At 41.1% G+C, this 25,805-nt stretch overlaps 1 protein-coding gene across 1 annotated transcript in view; it reads left to right on the top strand.

Moving 5' to 3' along the window:
• Positions 1–25,805, top strand: part of WDFY4 (WDFY family member 4) — a 251,632-nt gene that overhangs the window by 143,650 nt on the left and 82,177 nt on the right. The window contains 4 exon segments of the mRNA XM_043476353.1: positions 12,978–13,055; positions 18,118–18,324; positions 19,720–19,771; positions 22,748–22,911. Of these exon segments, the coding sequence (XP_043332288.1) occupies positions 12,978–13,055; positions 18,118–18,324; positions 19,720–19,771; positions 22,748–22,911 (501 nt within the window).

The following is a 25,805-nucleotide window of genomic DNA, read 5'->3' as shown; positions in this document are numbered from 1 at the left end:
CATGGATCTTCTACCATATCCCAGGTCACTGACTTAAGGCCAGAGGGTACTAACAGTAAAAAGTATGTCCCTGACCTTCTAGGTGGGTGAAATAATTATAGTATTAACAAGCTGAAGTTGAGCTAAGACTTGGAGAAGGAGGAGGAGGATGGAAAGGAGGAGGAAGGGTGTGAAGGAAGATTAGTGATGACAGAGGGGCCCCTCCAGGTGCAAAGGAACTGTCGTGGGTCAGCTGCTGCCTTTGTATTATTACTGGAATATCATATCCTGTTTATGTTGATCCCATGTATGTATTTATTTATATTCTGACTCAATCCCCAGAGGATTTATGGTATCTAATGTGATGCATGCAATAAAATGAGGAAATGAGATCAAGAAAAATAAAATTAAAAGAAGGAAGTCAATTCCTAGGGAATTAAGATCATAAATATGTAGTCTATAACGACTTACAGTCAAACATCTACAGCATGCTTGAGCTTTCTGGCTGTCATTGTGGAGTGGGAGGCAAGATAGTTTATATATTTATTCCTCTCCCATCAATTATGCTTCTGCCAAGGAGCAGAAGTGCTTGAGAACAGGGACATAGGGAAAACAAAGCAGGTGGTCCCTCCCAGAAGCTTACTGTGCCCCATCACACCGTCATGGCACCCTCATTGTGAGTTCTTAAAGATCAGGTCTCATCATGTCATGTTCCCGATTAAAAGCCATCATTTGTTCCTACACTGTCCAGAGGAGGCCTCAGACCCATGACCATAGTGCAAGAAGCCTGATCCCCACTATTTTTCTAAGTTTCTTTCCTGTGACAATCTTGCACAGTGTTGGTGCCAAATGGGCCCACTTCCATATTTTATCATAATGTACCCTGTCTTCTCCCATCTCTTCACTTGGGCAAATGTCATCCCATCTACTTGGAAGAGCCTGCTCCTTCCACTGGACCAATTGCTTTCTCCTGTGCTTTAAAATCACTGTCCCTCCTGAAAGCCCTTTCCAGTCTGGCCATGACCCCTGTGGCCACAGTTATCTATTCTTCACTCACAATGGTGGCATCTCTGCAGGACCAGCCTAAGGGAGAGGGAAGGGTTGGTGTTGATTATGTTACCTGTGAGTCACATGCAGCCCAGCAGTGGACACATACTGGCAAGTCCTGGTGTGGTCCCCAGGAGAGCCGAGGTGAGCAGATATGTGCGACATCCTGGCGGACAGGGATTATACCATCAGGGTGGTCATCCAGAAGATCCTCGTGTGGGCCTAGATTGTGTTCAGTCCTGTCTCAAGAGCTCAGGCTAAGGGTTCTGCTCCAGATGAGGCCAGTGATAGGCTGCTACTGGCCAAAGTGGCCTTGTCTCTCTCCTTACAGCCTGAAGAAGGAGCCTTCTCCATAAGCTCCAGCTGACCTGTTACTTCTATTTGTATTGCCAGTTTCAACATCCCGACTGTCTCAGCATAGGCATTATTTGGAGTCGAGGAAGCTGTATTAGTTTGTCAGGGTTGCCTTAGCAAATTACCGTGGACTAGGGGCTTCACCGACAGACATTTATTTTATCACAGTTCTGGAGGCTAGAAATCCAAGATCAAGGTGTCTGTCTGCAGGTTTGGTTTCTCCTGAGGCCTTGCTCCTTGACTTGTAAATGGCCTTCTTCTCCTTGAGAGCACCCCTGGGAACTCCTCCTTTTCTTAGGAGGACACTGTCCAGATTGGAAAAGTGCTACTCTAAAAGCCTTTGGTTCAATTACCTTTTTAAATACTCTATCTCTAAAGTATAGTCACACTCTGAGGTACTAGGACTCAGGGCATCAACATATGGATTTGGGGGGAACATAATTCAGTTAGTAACAGCAACCTCAATTTCAGTATGTGTTCAGGGGGAAAGTGTTTCCATGGGTTGCAGTCTCCCAGGGTAGATTCTCACATTCATCTCTCACTCAGACCGTAAGTCACTCACAATTCCTAAGCTTCTGCTCCTGCCCAAGAAGATTTGGGTCTCCATGAGCCTCACCTCTGAGGATGAAGATGACAGAAATTTGCAAAGACCTGGCAGAGTTCAGGAAAGGTCAGCGTGCTGATGCTTCCCATCTGTCTGAGTCTCACAGAGGCTCTGATGCCCAAGGAAGAGACAAAAAAAGGGAAGGTGGCTTCCTTGAAAAGACCTGGTGCCCGCAATTCCAAAGCTTTTGTCTTTTGCTACACAGGAGTATTTTTTTTTAAGGTAGTCAGTCTCCACGTACTCATGATGATTGAATTTAATAAAAACATCACAGTTCAAAAAAGACAAATTAGAAACCTCCATTCATCTCAGAAATTAATATGTGAGTGAATTTAACAAGAGATGAATTGCACTGTGGTGATCTGGTCCCTCTTCACACACTCTGAGCACCAGTTGTTTGTCATTATTGCTGGAAATATGATTATTACTCTGGTATTGCTTGACATTTATTAAGAATCCAGGGGCTTTGTCTCCAGAGTAGAGAAAAGTGCAATTATCTGGGCATTTGGAGGAAAAAGCATTTCCTGGCCTGAGTCATCCAAATAACTTTCCTCCACAGACACCTTGACCACAGCTTGCTGCAGACCCAAGCCATTCTGTCCCTTGGTTCCTATTTACCTCTTTCATAACCAACTGTTAATATTTGGCAGGTGCATATGTAGGTATTATACAGGATTTGCCAACAAACAGGAAAAGCATTTCATTGTTTTCTCATTAACTGCTTCTATCATCTAACTAAAACCAGGTCTCCACCAAGAACTTATTTTTGAAGGCAGATGATACATCAGCCTTTATGTAGAGAAGGAATAACAGAAAAGTTACATAGGTAATCTGTTTATTGAACATTTCACAACCAGGAAAATACAGAATTTCAGATGGGTTTAAACGTGGGAGTGGGAGTGAGGGCCAGAACTGCCCAGCTCCTGACTCTTGTTCTTTGCAGATCTGGATGTCTTGTCACCTGGCTCTCCTGGGTCTCATTAATCCTGACCATGAGGAGTGTTTTACTCCAGGCAGGAAGCGACCAGCTGCAGAGAATTTGTCTCAGAGAAGTGATAAATCTCACGAGCTTCATTTCAGTCTCTCAAACTTTTATCTATTGTTGTCTGCATCTGCCAGGCTGTTGGGGACAGAGATGGACAATGTCCTTGAAAAGTTTATTCTAGTGGGGATTCAGATGAGGAACCCAGTCACTGTGATGTGGAGCACTGTCTCTGCAGATTTTGCCACTCTTCTGTGGGGCCCTCAGGGTGTGTACTAGGAATGAGAAAAGTATTCCTGATAATTCTTGTTATACCATAATAGCAAAGGGCTTACACAGACTTAGTTTCCTTGGTTGCTCACTGCCACCCAACTACTGGCACTGTTAATCCAGCCCCTCAGCCTGTACCGGTGGAGGAGAGGTGACTAATGAGTGACCAGTGTAGCCAATGAGAACGTGGGCCCTATGGTGGAGGAAGCCACTTCCAAATCCACAGTTCACTCTTGCCAGGATGAATGGGAGGGAGATCGCCTGAGTTTAACTTGAGCCTGTCACTTGTTTCTTTGGCCAGAAAAAGGAATCTGGATTTGACACTAAAATCAAACAGTGTGGTTATTGCTTTTCTTTTATGGATCATTAGTGCATATTTAGACATCTTAAAAAATTATAAAGAAAACTGCCTATGGTGGAATCATGTTATGTGGAGTTAAATTTTAAAGCCTATTAATAAAATGAAAATCAAGTTGGCAACAATACTCTTAAAAGATATTGATAGAGAGGTTTGAAAAGATTACTGATAGAGAATAATATCATTTGTGGTTTTGTGTATTCTATACCATCCTTTTGTACATCCATCAGGCAGCTTTTCCGCCATTTGGGGAATGAATTACTATTTCTCTGTTAAAGTGTCTGATGAAGTGATTGGCTTGTGCAGTCTGGGGAGAACAAGACTTACCAAAAATTATTTATCTTCAAGCACGAGAATTATACTCATTACAATGAATTGTTTACATCCAAGAAATATGTGGAACCATATCCAATTGAGAAAACAGACTCATCTATTCTATCTCAGTTTCATCATGGGACTTAGGTGACAGGGTTGTGAGAATTCCATTGTATTTTTAATACATTTTTTATTTTGGAATACTTTCCATGTACTTTTCATATTTATATTCAACACCTCCCTATATCCTTCACCCAATTTCCCCTTTTGTTCCGGTTATACATTATCATAGTACATTAATCAAAGTTGACATTGGCACATTACCAGTAATGAATCTCCAGTCATATTTTGCTTTCACTAGTTTTCCCACTAATCCAAGAATCAGTCCAAGGCACCACACTACATTTAGTTGTCACGTCTTCTTAGTTTCTTCTGGACTCTGACAATTTCTCAGACTTTAATTATTTTTCTGACCTTGGCAGTTTGGAGCAGTACTGGTCAGATATTTTGTAGAATGTACTTCAGTGTGGGTCTGTTAAACATTCTTCTCATAATTATCCTGAGGTTAAGAATTTTTGGAAGGAAGACCACAGAGGAGACATGTCCTTCTCATTAAACCGTATCAGGTCAGGGGTGCCTGACACCCACACAGTATCATCACTGGTGATGTCAGCTCTCATCACATGGTCATGATGGGGTCTGCCAGATTTCTCCACTGTAAATTTACTATTTTCCCTTCCATCCTCTATTCTTTGGCAGCAAGTCATTAAGACCAGCCCATTCTTAAGGCAATTAAGCTCTGCCTCCTGACAAGGGAAATATCTGTACACATTATTCTAAATTCTTCTGTTTGAAAGGTTTGTCTCTTTCCCCCCTAATTAATTTATTCAATCTTTTATTTATATCTGTAGAGACTCATCCATATTTATTTTATAATTTGGGTTATAATCCACCAAGCTTGTTATTTATTTTGTTGTTCAAATTGTTTGAGCTTTTTGCTCATAACATTTACTTGATCTCACACTTGCTTTCACTTGGCTCTCTGATCTTTTTTCACTGATCACAAATATATTTCAATGCAATTCTACTATAACCCTTCCTAACATATTTTGTGTGTGTATTATTCAGGAAAAGTTATATGACAGTAATAAACACTCCCAAAACTGATTGCCCTAAAATAGCAAAGGTTTATTTCTCATGTTTGCCACACTGTGAGTTGGTCATGAGGCTCCTGTGCCTTAACCTCACCCAGTGACACCAGCTCAGGGAGCAGTCATCATTTAGAACTTTGAGTACTGCCGTGACAGTTGAAAAAGAGCTTAGCGAATTGAGCCTGAGCCCTTAAAGTTTCAGCACACCTCCCTGGCCTCACCTGGCTCAAAGGTGACAGGAAAAGTGGTTATGCCATGTATCTGCAGGAGGAAAGACCTAGAAATATTTAGCGAATAGCACTAATGATCAGCACCCTGTATTTTCTTTCAGTTTTCCTTGTCCATTCAAATCTATGCACATTTAATTGTTGTTAGCACATTATTTTCTAACTTCATTTAAAAAAATCTCGATATATCAAAAACCTGGTTCCATATCATCAGAACTTTTTTGATACCAGGGCTGCAATGAACGGTTGTATAGGTTGTGCACAAAGGCACCTGGCCAGAGTGGCAAAAGGAAGCTGAAATTCAGCCTTTGTCCCACTATTCAACTTACCCTTGCAGTTCCAGGACAGCATCTGCTCAAAGGGAACACGAAGGTACTGTATGGACTAGTGGTGGCCCTGTGTGAATGTAATTTGTGGTGACTGCATAATAGCTGACAGTAAGGATGAACCATCCCTCCACGTGTTGATATTTAAATTGTTTTATTTTGTGCTGCTATAAACAGGATGGTGGAAAATGTTGTTTAGTGACTATCTGTGCATACATTTTATGATTTCCTTGGAGTAAGTGACTAGCAGTGAAAATAGTGAGTCAGGATGAAAATAACATGCATATATGTCAGCACTGGTAGATACACTGGAATTTCTCACTACTGAGTTCAATCCCAGACCATGCCATACGTGGCTGGAGAGGCCAGGGCCTACAACTGTAATCTTGGTACTAAGTTTCTGAGCAGGATCTGAGGGGTTGTGTTTAGATATTGGCTTTTCTCTTTTCTGGCGAGGCCAAACAACTGTGATTACAGGACTAATGATGCTTTAAACAAACAATATAATGACTGTCATCAGTGACAGCAGGGGCTTCCTGTGGGAGAACTTGAACAGGAGGGTCACCAGCAGCTGGCCAGCCCCAGGGGTGCTCCTGGCAAAGGTGGGTTTGACCAAGCTGAGGTCAGCTCACTTACAGGTGACCCTCCAGATAGGCTGTATCTTGTTTTCCATTCCAAGATCTGATCTGTATCCTGTAGCCAAACCCTTCCCTAAGGAGGCACTGGGAGAGCAAGGCACACGCTCTTTAAACCAGACCTGCTTTGCCTTTCAAATCTCTAAACAGCCCTCTGAGACCCTTGGTTCTACTTCAAAGGTTCTCAACCTCTTTAATACACAGGCAGTTGCTAAGCAAAGGCTATTTTGCTCCAATAAGTAATGCAGAGCTTTGCTCTAAATTTGTCCCCCATCGATGAGTCATATTCACTGCTGCCCAGGCAGACGAGCTTCTGCCCTTGAACCAACCGAAATCGTCCTCCTCCTGTCTCCACATCCTGAACGTGACAACTTTCCAGGGCACGAAAGTTCTTAAAAGTCAATAGCAAAGCAATAATACGTTTAGTACTGTGGTGACGCACAAGGGGAAACCATGTGGGAGAAAGGCTTGTGGTGATCTAAGACGGCATCTTCTGGTGCTGCCAGCTCCTGTATTGTTGGGGTCACCTGTCCTCGGTTTCCTGTTCTGTAAAATGGGAATCATCATAATTCGGATTTGTCAGGTGGCTAAATATGCAATGTGATAATGCATATGGAAACTCCTTTGTCAGCTGTAAAGTGCTATGTGCACATTGGTTATTGGATGGAAAGTTGAGAGAACAGACCAAAGGATAACAAATATTTGGGCTATTGACACTTATATAAACCATTCAGGTGCCCTTGGTCAGGTCCCTCGCCCATCCTCCTAGTCCACTATTCCAAGCCTTCACCTGCTCAGCGCTCAAGGGAAGCAGAGCCATGTTTTCCTCTCCTTCTTCAGTGAGAGAGCACATTCCTTTTGACAGAGCTGCTCTGCGTCCAAGTTCCCCCAAGAGTTCTCTTCTGTTGCACGTCTCCAAAGTATCATATTAGGAAAAAGACTGGGCTTTTGCCTTAGATGTAAAATTAGTCAAATTTTTCAGCATTTTATGTCATTTGAGTGCTCACAATGATTGTTCCTTATAAATGTGCATAAACATGTAACAGCAATATTAAGGAAAATTTTGTAAACAAAAAAAGAGAGAAAGAAAGAAATCACCCTATTCCCACTACTCCAAAATATTAACTGGGGTTTTAAAATTATATTGTTTCCATAGTTTGGAGTCTTTGTTGATAAACATTTTTCTATTTTATTGAATTATGAGACACATAGAAAAAAGTGTTCAAGTCACAAATATACAAATTTAAGCATTTTCATGGAGTGAACGTGTGACCACTACCCAGGTTAAAGAATACAACATTAATGGCTCCCTAGAAGCACCCCCAACTTCATGCCCCATTCTAGTCACTAGCACCTTCTAGCCTCAAAGTAGACAATTTCCTGGCAGCTAACATACATCAGCTTTCTACACTTTACTTTTATGTATGTGAAATAACATATACACTCTTCTGTTTTTTTTTTTCACTCCGAACTATGTGATTTATCCATGTCATTTCATGAAACAGTAGTTCATTTATTTTTATAGTGACCAAACAACATTTTCATACTGTTCTCAAATTTTTTGGTCTCAAGATTTGTTTACCCTCTTAAAAATTATTGAGATTTCAAAGAGCTGTTGTATCATATAGATTGCATCTACTGATATTTACTGGGTAAGAAATTAAAACAGAATTTTTAAAATGACATTTATTAATTAATTTAAAAATAGCAGTAATAAATCTATGTAATTTATATGCAAGCATAAATAACACTTTTTAAATATTATATAGTTTTTTAAAATTGTGAAAAGAGTAGTATTGTCTTATATTTTTGCAGATTCTTTAACATCTATCTGGCTTAGTAGAAGGCAGATGGATTTTCATATATGCCTTTTATTCAATTAGTTGTAATTCTTTTTTTTTTTTCTTTGGATGAAATAAGTGAAGAAAATCTGATCTTTCATGGATATGAAGTTAGAAAATAAAGGAGTATTTTTGGGGGGAGGGCATGCTGTGTGGCCTTGTGGGATCTTAATTCCCTGACCAGGGTTTGGATCCACACCTCCTGAATTGAAACTGCAGAGTCATAACACTGAATCACCAGGGAAGTCCCAAGAAAGGAGTATTTTAATAAACTTGTCAGAAAATTATAGATATTATTATTCTTTGATACTACACCAAAATTCAACAAGTAGCAGTTTCTCAGAAGTTATTTGAAACTTTTATCAGTGAAATTTTTGTACTCTGTTACAGTAAAATGTATTTATTATCTTACAGTTTGAATGCATATTTCAACCCATACATGATTTGGAACATGCATATAACAAATAGTGAAAACATTGGTTCCCTGAGTCGAAAGATCTCCCAAATGTTGATTTCCATTATGCAACGTGGAAAAATCATATTCATACACCACCAATCTATCAGAAAAATATTTATCTACTGAGAAACTGTCAAGCTCACAAAGGTAGTTACAAGTTTTCCAATATTCTAACATTGAAATTTGAAAGCCCAGATTTTATTATAGGCTGCAAATACTGTCAGTGGTTTTATTTTATATGACAGGTTCATTCTGTTCATTTTCAAGAAAATATCTGCCAAATGCCCAAGTCTTCATAACTTTAGTTTTGTCTGTCAGTCATTCTTTCAAGGGCTTCCCAGGTGGGTCGTCAGTAAAGAATCCACCTGCCAATGCAGGAGACATGGGTTTGATCCCTGGGTTGGGAAGATCCCATTGAGAAGGAAATGGCAACCCACTTCAGTATTCTTGCCTGAGAAATCCTGTGGACAGAGGAGATTGGTGGGCTACAGTCCTTGGAGTTGCAAAATAACTGTACTTGACTTAGCAACTAAACAACAACAACAACATTCTTTCAAATAAAAATGATGTCCTATTCCAAAAGTAGCTAGTTCAGTTCACAACTCTAACAATTATACAAATGCTTTTCCTTGAAATGACCACTATGGCTTTTGGTATTCAGAAGTGCTTTATGTAGATTTCCCATTTTATCACATAGACTATTAAAAAGTGTATTCAAAGACTGAGATTTCATAAAATTAATCCTGCACTTCTTCATCAATGACATTCTTAAGTGAAGATTTTTTTTCCCTATGAGTTCCTACTGATGAGGACTATGTACAATGATTACTGTACAGTTGGTGCCAATGTCTTGATTTGGACTATGAAAATTGTTTTCCTCATCGTGGCTTTTGGACCATCAATGCACATGTCAACACAGTGAAAAAAGGCAAAGGTGTTCTAGTATTTTGAAAATAGTTTGACTTCACAGATTCCCTGAAAGGGTATTAATAGCCACTAGGGATTCGTGGACCACATTTTAAGAACCATTACCATATAGGATATAATATATGACTATATCATAATTTATTTATCTAGTCTATTCCTGATGAAAGCCTGCATTGTTCTCACTTTGGGACTACTTCAAACACTGCTGTTATCAACTTTCTCACATGTCTTCTGGAATACACATGCATGAATTTCTGTTAAGTATATATCTAGAAATGAAATTGTTGGCTCACTGGGTATGTGTATACTCATCTTTTAAGACACTACCAAACAATGTTCCAAAATGGTTGTACCAATTCAGCAGTGTAAGAGAGTTCCAGTTGCTCCATGTGATGATCAAAACATGACATTATTAGCTATTTGAATTTAGATATTCTTATTGTGGTTTTAGTTTATATCCTCCAGATGACAAATGAAATTGACCTCTTTGTTATATGTGTATTGGTCATTGACATCTTTTTTAACTAAGTGCCTGTTCAAATTTTTCTTTTTAAAAATTTTCCACTGAATGTCTCTTTTTTTATCTTATTGATTTAGAATAATTATATGTGTTTCCCGAATTAAATTTTTTTTTCAAATGGTGAAGATAGAGCCCTCAATGACTTTTTAAAAACTAAACTTTCTATTTTAAGAATTGTAGATTCACACGCAATTGTAAGAAATGATGCAGAGACATCTCATATACCTTTTACCCAGTTTCCCCAAATAGTATCATCTTGCAAAACTGTAATATAGTATCACAACAAGGAATATCTCCATCACTACAAGAAGCCCCCTTGTTGCCCTTTGGGGATTTTTTTTCTCCCTCAGTATAATTCTGTGTGGATTCATCCAGGTTGTTGTACGTATCAACAGTTCATTGTTTTTTATTGTTGAGCAGTGGTCCACATTATAGATGTTTCACAATTTCTTTAATTATTCACCTATTTAAGGTCATCTGGATTGTTTCCAGTTTTTGTCTGTTATGAATAAAGCTGCTATAAACATTCATGTACAGATTGTTGTGTGAGTATAAGTTTTTCTTTCATGGGATAAATCCCCAGAGGTTACAACTTCTGGATCCTATGGTGGTTGACTAGATTTTTTTTTTAAATCTACTGACTTGTTTTCCAGAGCGACTGTACCATACATTCCCACCAGCAATGCATGAGTGATAAAGTTTCTCTGTATACTCACCAGCATTCGTTGTTGTCATCTTTTAAATTTAGCCATTCAGATACAACTGTAGTGATACCTCATTGTGGCTTTTTATTTTCATTTTCTTAAGGATATTGATGTAGAACTCAGCCCTTATGTGCTTTGTTGCCATTTTCATATCTTCCTCATGTCTTTTCATATCTTTTGCACATATTCTCATCGACTTTTTTTGCACTTAAGTTTTAAATTTCTTCGTATATTCCAGATATTAGTCCTTTGATGGATATGTGACTTGCAAATATTTTGTTCCAGATTGTAGCTAATTATATCATTTTTATATGAGTTTTGTAGAGCAAAAGTTTTACTGTTGATGAGATCAAATTCATTAATTTTTCCTTTTCTGAATTGTGCTTCTGGTATAAAATCTGAACACTTTAGCAATTTGTTGAATGAGAACAATAAAAGCATACATCTTTTTTTCAGTCTTAAAGAGAAAGCATTTATTGTTTTGCATTAAATCTAATGTTAGTTGTGAGTTTTTGTAGATGATTTTTATCAGGTTGTCCTCTATTCCTAGCTTTCTGAGAGTTTTATAGTGAATGAAGGTTGAATTTTTTCAAATACTATCAAGCATCAATTGATATGATCATGTCATTTTCTTCTTTAACCTACTAATATGGTAGATTACAGTGATTGCTTTTTGGGTATGTACCAGCTGTGCATTCCTGAAATAAACTCCATTCTGTCATTGTATGATTATTTTTATGTATTGCTAAGTTCTATTTGCTAATATTTTGTTAAGAATTTTTGCATCTCTATTTGTGAAAGTTAGATTTATTTTCCTATAGTATTTTTGTCTGGTTGTGATATAAAGTTATAAGGGTATTGCTAGCTTCATAAAACAAATTGGGAAACGTACCCATATTTTCTATTTTCTGGAAGACATTTTGTAAAATGTATGTTAATTATTGCTTAAATATTTTGTAAAATCCTCAAGTGAAGTCATCTGGACCTGGAAATTTACTTGGGGAGAGTATTTAAATTATGAATTCAATTTCCTTAACCACTATGTGCTATTCCAATGATCTATTTTATATTGGTTGAGATTTGGTAGCTTGTGCTTTTGTAAAGAATTTGTCCATTTAATCTCAGTTGTCACATTTATGTGTATCTAGTTGTATGTAATATTCTCTTGCTATCTTTTTAATCAGTTTGCATACATTGAACCATCCTTGCATCCCAAGAATACATTCCATTTCATCATGGTATCCAATTCTAGTAATGTGCTGTTGAATTGTTTGCCAATATTTTATAGAGGATTTTTATATCTATGTTTATTATGAATATTGGTTTTTAGTGTTCTTTTTTTGTGGTATCTTTGCCTGGCTTTGGTATGAGTGATGCTGGCCTCTTAGGACGAGTTGAAAAGTATTCCCTCTTCTATTTTTTTTTTTGAAATATAAGAAGGTTTGGTATTAATTCTTCTTTGAATGTTTGATAGAAATCTCTGGTGAAGCCATCTAGTCCTGGGCATTTTGGTGTTTGTGGGGGAAATGTTTGATTACTATTTAGTCTCCCTATTTGTTATTGATCTGTTCAGATTTTCTAAAACTTAACTCTTTTCTAATGTATGCATTTGGTGGCATATATTTCCCTCTCAGCATTGTTTTAGCTATGCAACACAAATTTTGATATGTTCTACTTTCAATTTTATTTAATACAATGTATTTTGTAAAATTTCCCTTGAGACTTACTTTTTGATCCATGGGTTATTTAGAAGTATACTGTTTAGTTTCCAAGTGTTTGGAGATTTCCTGTTACTGACTTCAGATTGATTTTGTTATGATCAGAAAATATGTTTTGCATATTTCAATTTTTTATACATTTGTTGAAGTTTATTTTATGGTCTGGCATTTAGTTTGTCTCAGTATATATTTTGTGGGGGCTTGAAAATGTGTATTCTACTATCGTTGGGTGCCCTGTTCCATAAATATGTTACTTGATCGTTTTTTACAATTCCCTTTTGATTTAAATATTATGTTCTAGCTTTTCTAGTTATTCTTGGGAGGAAGATTTATCTGCTATAACCTGGTTCAGTGTAGTTAGAAGTAAAAGTAACCCATAAGCATGTATGTGAATCTGTATGTGTATGTAACAGCATAGGTGATTTATGTATTCATGAGGTTGTGAATGATTTGACCAACAAGTCCTGTGACTGTTACTTCCTCTGGCACTTGGCCAGAGCAGGAAGTTCTTATCTAAAATCACAGCTGTTACTAGCTGTGGCTTGCTTTCTCTCTTCTCCAGGACTTTTTGTCATGTATTGAGAACTACAGACGAAGAGGACAAGAACTATATGCATCTCTATACAAAGATCATGTACAGGTAAGAAGCAAGACAGTGTCTTTCTCTGTACACTAGACTGGAATCCACCTGGAACATGAAATAAAGATTCACAAGAGCCTTTGGTTTAAACTCTAAACTGGCTCAGAAAATAGTTGATCATTAGTGAGTCGGTTCTGCCTGCAAGACCTACGCCACGGAATTTGGATCCACAGTGTTAGCAGCTGAAGAGATAGGCAGTGTGTCCATTCACTTATCTACTCATTCACCTACTAGTAAATAGGCATCAAGAGCCCAGGGTGCCTCAGACTTTGTGCTGGGAGCTAGGGGCATGACTCTGTTATCTATGCCCCTTGGACAGGCCCTTGCATGTCAACGCCTCACCGTTTGAGTTCACTGACTTCATTCAGGACTAGCAATACAATTAATAAATTCAGTTGCTATTGGGGGAAAAATAAGATGAATCATTTAGGATTGCATCCTTTATTTAGGACTATCCATCATCACACTTGTTCCATTTCAAGACAGGCGACATTGTTTATCTAAACTTTCAAATCAGCATCCAGTCAAGACCAGTGACCATTTCTCTTCTAATGGTTAGAAATGCTGGGAAGATTTGCTCACGGCTAGGAGAGTTGTGCTCTGTGGTCCTTAGTGGATTTCTGCTGAAATTTGAAAGATGGAAAGTTCATGGGAAAGGACAGAACCTCAGCAGAGGCTCTGAGCCCAGAAGGCAAGGGTCCAGTCTCCTGGAGCGTCAGCCGGGCTCATTTTCAGCATGGGGCCTGTCTGGGGCTCAGAGAGTGCTTGAGAAAGTTGTGTAGAGCTTTACTGTTGATTGAGGTATTTTTGAGAAAATCAGCATTTTGAAGCTAATCCATAAGGACACTTTCCAAGTGTTTAAATATTTAAGACAGATTGTTTTGATGTTTTAAAGAATGCAGATATGATCACTGTCTGACGGAGATGATGGGGTCTGGAGCATTCACCCTACTTTCTTTTAAGCGGCAGCACACTTTCCCAATGTAGCCTCACTCCACTTCCTGAGAAGTCAAGTCCAAGGTCTGAAAAGAAATCAGGCCCATGAAATATGCCATGTTCTTCAAGGACAGCTTCTCCTAAGTACACTCCATAAGGTCCTCCCAAGAGGGTGGAGATAATGAGATTCAGGCCCCCACCCACACGACTCTCAGTAACAGGTTACATAAGACTTCTTCAACTAGGCATTTTACCTACACCCAAGAGGTCGCTGGAGATGCAGGTGCTCCTGACATGACAAGATAGCATCACCCAGTGCCCTGGAAGCTAACCCAAGCATCACTATACTCCATCATCTCATCACCAGCAAATCATGCAGTTCTGATATTCACTCTCCAAATTTCTCATCACTCCAGAGGTACTGGTGGAAACAGATGCCTCTGCTCTGGTTCTGCCAGGATGCCCCTTTGCCATTTCCAGTTCTATTTGTTCTTTTCACTGTGGTCTGGCTGCTCTGGGCTCTGCTCTGCCATGTACCTGGGCTGTCTGCTCTTACACTGAGTCCTCATCATCCCTTACAGATATTCCTCACTAGGTCTGTGGTTTTTTTAAGTTACAGTTTTTACAGATTAAAGCTCTTTGCAAAATGCCTTCCACCCCAGAAACGGCCCTTTTTTTAAAAAAAATGTGAGAGGGGCACTGCTCTGTCTGCTCTCTTTTGAGCTCCCTAGGGGCCGTGTTGGAGAAGACTCTTGAGAGTCCCTTGGACTGCAAGGAGATCCAACCAGTCCATCCTAGAGGAGATCAGTCCTGGGTGTTCATTGGAAGGACTGATGCTGAAGCTGAAACTCCAATACTTTGGCCACCTCATGAGAAGAGTTGACTCATTGGAAAAGACCCTGATGCTGGGAGGGATTGGGGGCAGGAGGAGAAGGGGACGACAGAGGATGAGATAGCTGGATGGCATCACCGGCTCGATGGGCATGAGTTTGAGTAAACTCTAGGAGTTGGTGACGGACAGGGAGGCCTGGCGTGCTGCAATTCATGGGGTCGCAAAGAGTTGGACATGACTGAGCGACTGAACTGAACTGAGGGGGCCAACAGGCTGTTTCCATTTCTTGCTCAGGCTTTATGTATCCATTAGGTTTTGGTCCCAGCTTTTTCAGATGTAAGTATCAGAAACTCAACCCAAACTGGCTTAGGCAACACATGAAATGTTTTGTGTTATTGAAAGATCCAGGAGAAGATCAGGCTTCTTCTGGAAGAAGAGCTGGATCCAAATATTCAAGCTCTTCTCTAAGGAATCTGGCTCCTCTCTCCCTCTTCCTTTTTCACACACACACACATGCAAACATACACACATAAATGTACAAGATTACTATAGTCTGAGGCACCAGGGCACATGGAGGAGAGTATGTGAGGCTTGAGGGAACTCACGCTCTGCTCCCCAGGTTATACATCCTGGAACCAGGAAGAGCTCATATGAAAGATGAAAAATCATCTAACTTGTGCAGAGGGACTGTCTCATTGCTGAGCGACCTGCCTATAGGCTGTGTCTACCTCAGGTGCATATACATCATGTGCTTTTTCCTGATGGACATAAGGTTGCCAAGAGCAGGGGTGTGTGGCCTTGAGTATGTACACACCCACCTCTTTGCAGTCTGCTCTGTATGGGCTCTCGAGACCAATAGTTCCAATCCCAATAAATGATGCTCAGTAACCCATCCTATAACCATTCATCACCCACCAAAGTCAGATCAACCATACTTCAGCACTGGGACTGGAATTAGAGAAGGGCTGGTTGCCAAGAGGAAAGCCTCAATGAGGCTACCCAAGAGTTCCTATTTAGCCAAGAATCATAGCTCCCTCTAATTCACCAGCATCCCTGCCTCTGGGTCTGATGTGGCATTTGGCCCCTTAGAGGTTTGAACTGAAAGAGGACTTTACCCTGTACACAAACATGGGCCTTATGAACACCTTGCAGGGGTAGAAACTCAGGACTTTTGCTTATTTAGTCACGTCATGTCCTCTGTCCTGGGACCACATATAGCCTTCTATTATGGATTAAACAATTGTTCATCTCTGAGGGATGGATGAGGAACCCTATCACCGATGCTCGTATGTCTGACTACAGATATTCAAGAAAACACATTTGCCCTGCGATGCAGACTCAGGCAGCCGTGAACCTCCAAGTTGCACAAATTGAGCCCTATGGTGGAAGGGATGATCTTAAAAGACTAATTTGAAACTCCAGATGGACAACCCAGTAGCATGGGATTGTTCATCCTCTGTGAAACTCAGTATGGAGCTACAAATGCAACAATAGTCTCCAAGGAGCTGAAACATTTTCCCCAAACAAGTGTTCATTTCATATAACTAAATCCATATAAAAGACTTTGGATAGTCATTATTTTCCTGGAGTCTTTTATTAAAAAATTGGAGTACTTGTAAAATGCTATGATCATTTTGGGTATGAATTTAAGAACTGTGGAGAAGCAAAGTAATCTTGTTTTGAAATAAGATTTGCTTTATTCACAATAATAATACTAACTGCTTAAGTTTGCGAGGCACCATATTAAACTCTTGAAAATATTGTTTCATTTGATCCTTATATAATCCCATGGTTTTATTATTATGGTAATATTACTAACCAAATTTGACTGATGAAGATTCTGAGTCTCCTTCAGATTAAGTGGCTGGTGAAAAGCAGAAATATTGTGACAACCCAGGTTCATCTGACACCAAAGACCATGTGCTTAGAACTATACCATCTGTCTTGTTTTTAAGACAATTTTCAAGCTCTGAGAATGATTTTCCCATTTAAAATGGTCCATACTTTCAGGATCTACCTCTAAGTCTGTCAGTCTTTGAAATAATACGGGCAGAAATTAAGATTTAACAAAATGATACCAGGGCCCTAGGAAAGGAATCAGGCATGCAGGTTGAAGCTAAAGGCTCTGGAATCAGACAGACTGGGTTTCAATCTTAGCTTGGTCAGCTGTTGGTCACCTTGGGGAAATCACTTCTCCTCTTCTAGACTTCAGTCCTTCATGAGGATAACAGAAATTACTTACAAGTTCCCACATTCACTTTCAGTGTCATTGTATAGTGGAGATGAGATAGAGCAGGTAAGGGGCTCAGCTTAATACATGTCAATGAGTTTCTTCTCTATGTCACATTTATAAGGTCTGTGCTTCTTGTCATTAAGACCTTCACCTTTCAGTTTTCTTAAAAATTAAAATGTAGGGTGCATACCATCAAATATGTGAATAGTTGCAAAAGTTTGCCCTGCAGACAAAGTTGATTCTGCTGTCCAAACTGAATTGAAATGTTTTCTTGAAAGATGATGTAGGGAACTTCACTGTGGCGTACAAAAGCGGTTTGGGGTGTTGATGTGTTTTGTTAGAGGTTTGAGTTATACTCTAGCAGAAGATGTGGGCTTCCTCAGTGGCTCAGTGGTAAAGAATCTGACTGCAATGCAGGAGACGTAAGAGATGTGGGGTTCGATCCCTGGGTCAGGAAGATCCCCTGGAGGAGGAAATGGCAACCCACTCCAGTATTCTTGCCAGGAAAATCCCATGGAAAGAGAAGCCTGGCAGGCTACAGTCCATAGTAGGTGGGGTTATTTTCACTAATATCAAAGGTTTGGGCTTCTGTGAACAGTCTCATCGCACCTTCAGTCCAGACACTAGAAGGAGTGCTTTCAGTAGGACTGGGTAGGGACCATGGTAAAATTCCCTGTCTACTTTGAAGGGCAGGGGTTATGGTGGGCTGCTGTGTCTGTTCTATCAAATAGCTCCCCAATCCTCTGATGAGTAGTATATGGGGACCTTTGGGACAGCACAGCACACAGCAGTCATGAAGCTCTATGGGCCAAAGGGCAGAGGATTTTTCTCCTCCTCGAACCTGAGTTAAATGGTCTCAAAGCTGGACAAACTGATTTCTTCTCCTGACCTGGTCCTGGCTCCAGAGATTTCACTACACACCCTGCAGGTGCGTGGGGCTGCCTTTATAGGTTATTTTCTTCAGGCAGTTATGAGGGGCTCGGTCTGTTCATCCCAGGAGGTTTGGGGCTGGCCCAATAAAGAGCTGTGTCCAGGGGTGATGCTATACTTCTGTTTCCCAGAGACGGAGATGTGGCCACATCAAGGCAGCCAATGCGTGGGCCAGAATCCAGGAGCAGCTTTTTGGGGAGCTGGGCTTGTGGTATCAGATGGCAGAAGCCACACCCTGCTCCCAGTGGGAACTGGATTGGAGAGAAGGACCAGCTCGTATGCGGAAACGCATCAGACGCTTATCTCCACTGGAGGCCCCGAATCAAGAAATGCTCAAGGTAAGAATTAGATGCAACAAGACAGGATGCTTCCAGACAGGAAATGTGTAGGGAGGTGTCTCCTTAGCTTTTCAATCTGGTGTTTCCATCAGGAGTGCTTTGGCATGGACAGGTAGGAAAGAAAATGCCCACAGTTAACTGTAGGAGTGCTGTAATGTATTCTTGATGCTGTTTGACAGAAGAATCACTAATTCCCCACGTACATAAAAGGGATGCTCTAACTACAGTCTGAATGAATGTAGATATGAGTGGTTCATATCTACACCACCAATCCCACCAACCTAATGCCATGCTGACATCCATAAAAGTCCATTAGAATGATCTGGATGCCAGCTTTTGAAAAGAGCAATGTGATGGACATAGTCTACATGCACAAGTTGTGTCCTGGAGCAGTCATAACCAGCCCTCATATGGGCATTATTGTGCAGGCAAATCCCATATCAAGTCTTACAGTGGAAATAGCTGGAACTCAGCTCTTTCTGCAAGCTCGAGCCAGTGACCCGTTTAGTCCAAATGACACTGAAACTGGATTAGATTCCCAGGCAAGAAAATCTGGACAGTCCCTGGGACTTGGCTGTAACGAAGCTTGGACTCTCTGTCAAACTTAGGTTTTTGCCTTTTAAATGATGAAGAATCATCCTTGAACTAGTAGTGAATATAGGAAGAATCTGTTAACAGCATTTCATGTTCTCACTGAATGATCCTGGTTTAAGAGATTCTAAAAAGCTGTCTTTCCAAACCCTGGAACTCAAGATATTTTCTTCTGCATCCACCCGAAGTTACAATGTTGGGTTTATTCTCTAGTCCATCACCTCAGAATCTTTTACCCACGTTAAATCCTTTGTAAAACCTAATGAAAATTTGTATTTAATTTATTCAGTAGACCTTTTAATTTTTAATGTATTATCAATAAACATCTGGTGGTATATAGTATTTTTCCCTCAAATACATTCCTTAGGAGATGGAGGCAGGAAAAATAAGCCTACCCATGGTGGTGATGACGAGGCTAAAGGCTGGCTGTGGAACCTGGCCTCTGGTCTCTTGGGCTGCCCCAGACCCTGTCTCTGGTCCCCCCTCCAGGGTAGCCCATACCACAGACAGCCAGGATGCTCTCTACTCCCATTTGGCATATCTTTGGTAATTACTGTAAATCTGACTTAATGGAAAATTGTGGGTTTTTTCCCCTTTGACTCAGGAACATTAATATTTGCATTTGATCGTGGTCCTTTAGGATTTGGCATTTTGCCCCCTTGCATCTGAGTCTTGAGTGTATGAGTGATTCGAAGGGTCAAATGTGTGCGTGCGTGTGTTTGTGTGTTTGTGCAAATCTTTGGAACGGGGGCTGGGGCACATAGGTATCCAAATTTAATTTCTGTTTCTCTGGTTTTATTTTAGGAAAGCCAAAACAGAAATGGCAGTGTTTCTCAAATAAGCACTGAAAACCAAGGTATTCAATTTATCTATTTTTTAATTTAATAGTTAAACCAATTTTTTTATTTATTCAATATCTTCTTAAAGATATCAAGTTAATATATTGTAGGAAAAGAATGCTGCAAGTCTAGAGTAGAGAGTGTAAAGCCTTTCATCACTGTGCGCTTGCAGACATGAACACTCTATTAAGGGAAGGATTTTGTGTTTATGTTGCAACAATAAGAACATTTTTTCAGAGAAATTATCTTGTCAATGTGCTCTGTGAGGGAAATCTTGAAAGTGCCCTGCCCAATACAAATACATGTTCAATATGTGACCTAAAACACCTAGGAGGAAAATAGGAAAATGTTTTAGAGCAAAAGTGGATGGAAGAGATATTTAATACTTACACTGAATTCTCTGATTATAAAGATGACAGATATAGTGGTCATTATTATCTCTCCAGTTTGAAAATGTACTTTGAATTCCTTAGGTTTACTTTTTATCTAATACTCGTGGAGGAACTTGGTTGAATTGATATGTTGATAATCTAGCTTATTTTCAGAGATCATTTTGCCCCATACACCTCCAAGTGAAAGTGAAAGTTGCTCAGTCATGTCCAACTTTTGTGATGGCATCTTCTAGGCCAGAATACTGGAGTGGGTAGCCTTCCCTTCTCCAAGGGATCTTCCCAACCCAGGGATAGAACCCAGGTCTCCTGCACTGCAGGCAGATTCTTTACCAGCTGAGCTACCAGGGAAGGCCCAAACACATCCAAATACATACCAAATACACACTCAGACACGTGCACTGTATTTCAGTTTTTGTGTTTCTACCAAGGATGTGCCTTTTGTTTCAAACACTCCCTGTCTGTGAGTTTCACTGTGTCCTAGGCTGCAGCTAATGTCGTCTCCTTAACCAAGTGACAACTTCCTAGAGCTAATTAAATTCGTCTCATGCAGTGCCTTAGCCACGGATTTTGTGTGGAGCTTGCTATCTTGCCAGTCTGCAGCAACAAAGCCCAGAAATAAGAATCTTGAGACCTGATCCTGTGTTGATTTGGGGGTCCCACTGCAGCACAGGACTTGGGATGACACTGTAATACCCATTTTCTGGTTTCTCTTCTTTTCAGCCCAAATGCCATAACCCTAAGGTTAGAGGGACTGTCTGCCTGCTCTCCTTCTCAAAAGGAGACTGGGTCGCTACAGAAGATGCAGTGGCAGAAAGCAAGGGCTGGTTCTATGAGGACGAGGGCCACAGGCTGCTGAGTCCCCTCATTCACCATACATAAGACTCCCCTGGTCGCCTAGGACCCCAGGCCTTCTCTGTGTTTCCAGCATGGACCCCCAATTCCCAGCAGGGAACTCAGGAAGGGGAAAAGAAAGGGCTGTGATCTCCACCGTGCCTTCGGGGGTGCCCATGTCGGCACAGTGCTTTCTTTGCCTGAGGAAAGCCTGTGATGACTGTTGCTGTGAGCAGCAGTCACTTTCACTCATCCAGATGTGAGATACCCAGGTGGGGAGGAGTTCAAAGAGATAAGCATCCTGGCACCAAGAGAATGACCAGAAGCCCCCTTGACCTGGCTGCCATGTGCAATGTGCTGCTCTAGGCCGGTGGACACCCGGGACAGGATGGAGGAACAAGATCTAGAGATATACATAGGTCTATGCTTAGTTGGTACCCAAATGCACATGTCCAGGAGTGCATCCTCAGGAAATAAGTCTGTATGTACACACACTGATTGCAGCACTGTAGATTTTGGTAATACCGAAATAGATAATGGTTGTATCTCTAAAAGAATAGGAAATAGGTTGAGTGTTTATGGAAGTCACACAATAGATTATTACACAGCCACTTAGGTTGCTTTCTAAGAACTTTTAATGGAATGGGAACGTATTCATGGCATAACTTTTTTTGAGCAAAATTTAGAAAAGAAAAGCTATAAATTCAATATAATTCTCATCATGTCAAAATTATATGTGTGCATACATATACATGGGGCTTTCCAGGTAACTCGGTGGTAAAGAATCAGCCTGCCAATGAGGAGATGCATGAGACAAGGGTTTGATCCCTGGGTCAGGAAAATCCCCTGGAGGAGGAAATGGCAACCGACCTCAGTATTCTTGCCTGAAAAATCCCATAGACAAAGGAGCCTGGCGGGCTACAATCCATGGGATTGCAAAGAGACAGACACAACAGCATGAACACATGTGTATTTCTGCACATATATATATGTGTACAGAAACGATATGTAGTACACCAAAGTATGGCCAGTGAGGGCAAACAGCCTAAAGATGAAAGGGACTGTAGCGAGGGACTTAGTTCAGATCCTGCCTCAGACGTTAGTAGCCATATGACTTTGAGTCAAGTAATTAGCCTCTGTCAGTATCTTCATTTGTCAAGTGAGGATGGAATGGAATCTACAACCTAGGTAGGAGTAGAGGGAAAATGTCATTCAAGGATCCAGCACGGAGAAAGTGCTCACTAAATGGAAGCTATTGTTATTTGCACTCTCTCTGGGTGCGTGGGCAATATTTGTTTAATTTTTCACAATTTTTGAATTTCTCCCAACTTCATGAGTTTTCCAAATTTTTTCTTTTTTACAATAAGAAGATAGTTTCCATGATTAGGAGGGCAAAGGTCACTTTTTAAAAAGAGTGAACAGAGTGAAGTTGAGAAAAAGCAAATCCTGGTGACCCTCTAGGGAACTGCTTTACTGATTAATGAAGGTGAATTTTTAAATGTCGCCCTGTGGTCACTGGAGACCGGAGAGCAACTGGGCTTAGATGCAGTTTCTGGAGTGCATCAACCTGCAGACATGTTCACCTCACAATGAGGTCAGAGGGGTATGTCCACTTTCAGAAACAGTGAGGGACACCCTGGAATCCACACCGTTTATGGCTGCTCTGAGACTTTGCAGTTCCTCCCGGGGCCTCGGACCTAGGCTGCACACTTCCCTCATGATGCAAGATGGCCCATGCCCAAAACACATGTCCCCTTTTCGCTGTTGCAGATGAGCTGACACTGAAGGAAGTTGAGAGCGAGAGAGACGAGGTGGTGGACTGCACCCAGCTGACCTTCTTCCCCGCCTTGCGTGAAAGCCTGCACTCTGAAGATTTCTTAGAACTATGTCTGGAAAGACAAGTCATCTTACAAGAGCTTCTTGATCATGAAAAGGTAACACAGCCTGTCACGATTACTCTTTAAAGATTATCAGACCTGAGAGAACTCAACTTTTTGCACTCACATGAGAGGTGATATCTCTATTCACCATAAAGAAGTGAAGGAGCAAAAAAAACCCAGCATACTCCTAAATTTATGGGCCCAGAGCAAGTATGTGAATGCCCATACATCTTGCATCAAAATGTTTAGATGTAAATCATGTTGTTAATCTGTTAAATGAAATATATTCTAATGGCCTACATTGACCTTTATAATAACCTGGGAGGCCAATTTCAACTTAGAATTTTTGACCTTCTTATGGTTCAGCGTCTTGGTCCCCTGCTCACAGCCTGACCACTCTAAAGGTTCATCCCACACCTTCAAAAGGGGCCTTGGTGGATGTGTTTGGACACTGACCCATTTGTCCCAGCTGTCCCCACACTTCGCACCCTGAAATCAGCTCCCCTTGGCCACCAGTCAAGCCTAGAGGAAGCATACTCATGGCACCGTGAGCCCCGGAAAGGGTGGGCCCATGCGTAGTGTGCACAGCCAGGAGGCAGGCTGGGCAGTTAGCAGGGAAACCCATGGTTGGGAATGCCTGGGGCTGGGTTGTGGGATCCCAGGCTCTTGGTGTGCATGACCTCTGGGTGTGCCTGAAGGAGGGTTAGGGGGTCTCCCTGAAGTATAGGCACAGAGGTGATCTCTCTTACACAAATCTAAGTAAGTATGGAAGATGAAGCACTTGTCTTAAAGTAAAACAGAACTGAACTGAAATCCCAACGTGGCCACATACTAAGTAAATTGCCTGTTACTTCATCTTCGTGAGCCTCAGTTACTCTCATCTTTAATATCGCAGCCATAGCAACCATTTCACAAAATTCTCATAAGGCTTAAATGGAATAATGGAAGCAAAGTGACTAGTGCAAGCCCAGCTCATGTGAGGTGGCTTATTAAAGACCAGTTCTCTTCCCTTTTCAAAGGCCGTCTATCTCATCTATCAACACTTCTGTCTGGGTTTCTATGCATGTAAGTGAAGAAGAGGCCCCAGCAAAGCAGAGGAGTGGGCAGGGCAGGGCCAGAAAGTCATGCAGGGTCTACACAGAGGTGAATGCATGAGAGCTGAGGGCTAGCCTGGCCACAGGCTACAGGAGCCTGAGCTACAGGCCACTGAGTAAGCAGCCTGGATTTCCAGGCACAGGTGACAAGCTCAGAGAGTCTGTGATGCGTTTCAGCAAGGAGCAGAAACTGAACTGAAGCCTGTCCTTTCCAGGGGCAGGTTCCTGGTAGAGACCCCTGGAGGGTGTCAGATGGGGATTTGCTCCTTCTGGGCATTGGGTAAAAGGACTGGCTTGAAGTGCATTGGCCAAAGGGATGACTGCAGAGCTTCTACCACATTGCTTAGTCGCTTTCAGATCTGGGTAACAGTTCAATCAACACAGTCCTGGAAGAACAAGGTCCTGATATGTGCTTAACCCGCAGCCTTCAGCCAGAGAGCACATTTGCAAGCCCCCATCATATCTTGCCACCGTGCCTTGCTCATGCTGGTTCATCTACCTGCAGTGTTCTGCATGCTAGACTACTGGCAACTGACTCACCGAAGCCCATCTTGACCTGTCCCCAATCTGAGACCTAGAGAGCTGTCTCTCCTTCATTCCCTGTGTCCCCTTCCTACCTTTGCCCTGTGTCCCCTTCCTACCTATCTCCTCCTACCTTTGCCCTTGGCATACAGGCTAACCTTCACCACTTCACCTGTCTCTCTCTCACTGTACTGATGCTCATAAATGGAGGGACCCTCACTTTTTCCTGAGGTGCCCAACTAGGGGCATGCCTAGAGAAGCCAGTCAGTAAACACTGACGAATGAAGATTTATTATGAGTGCGTGTGTGCTAAGTCGCTTCAGTTGCATCTGACTCTTCGTGACCCATGGACTGTAGCCCACCAGGCTCCTCTGTCCATGGAATTATCCAGGCAAGAGTACTAGAGTAGGTTGCCATGCCCTCCTGCAGGGGATCTTCCCCACCCAGGGATCAAACCCACATCTCTTACATCTCCTGCACTGGTAGATGGGTTCTTTACCACTAACGCCACTGGGAAGCCCCAAAGATTTATTATATTTACATTCCTTTTATTTTGACTATGGAAGTAGTGTTAGTCTACTATGTTGAAGTTTAAAAAATGGATATTAAAACATATATATGTAACATATATATGTTTATATGTGTGTATACATATTCATAATATCTAGTTGCCGAGTACTAACAGCCGATGACAGTTTGAACACATCATCTGTTAATATGTTCATATAGGTAAATGGATGTTTAGTAACTGCCCAGTCAATTGAAAACAGCTAAGAGATCACACTTTTTTACTTTAAAAGCCTTTCTTTGCTTTGTGCTCTTAAAGGATCATGTGAATTCTGAGCATGGGGCAGCTTTGCTCCCAGGGGCCACTGCCAATGTCAGGAGACACATTTAGTCGACATGACTTGGTGGGGATGGGTTGCTAGTGGCGTCAGGTAGGCAGAGGCTAAGGATGCTGCTTCACATCCTCCAGTGCTCAGGAGAGAAGAGACTAATTATTCAGCCCCAATTGCCCATAGTGCCAAGGTGAGAAATCTTGATATGAAGGATGAATATTACACAGATTATTGAGCCCTAGCCATCCCTCCCTACTTCCCTGATAGAGTAAGGAAATAGGGAATTATATATTGTCTCCATATTGACATGTAATTCTTTATATTGTTTTGATAAGAAGAGAGCAATGGCAATGCTTTGTTTTTATTTGGTATATTAATTTCCTACTGCTGCCATAACAAATTACCAAAAACTTGGTGACTTAAAACAATACACCTTTATTATCTCAAAACTCTGAGCACACCATAGCTCAGCTGGTTTTCTGCCTAAGAGTCT

This window comes from Cervus canadensis, chromosome 8 (genome assembly GCF_019320065.1).
Source record: "Cervus canadensis isolate Bull #8, Minnesota chromosome 8, ASM1932006v1, whole genome shotgun sequence".
Classification (NCBI taxonomy): Eukaryota; Metazoa; Chordata; class Mammalia; order Artiodactyla; family Cervidae; genus Cervus; species Cervus canadensis.
The sequence above is the reverse complement of the archived record's forward strand: the minus strand, read 5'-3'. Positions and strand labels throughout refer to the sequence as shown.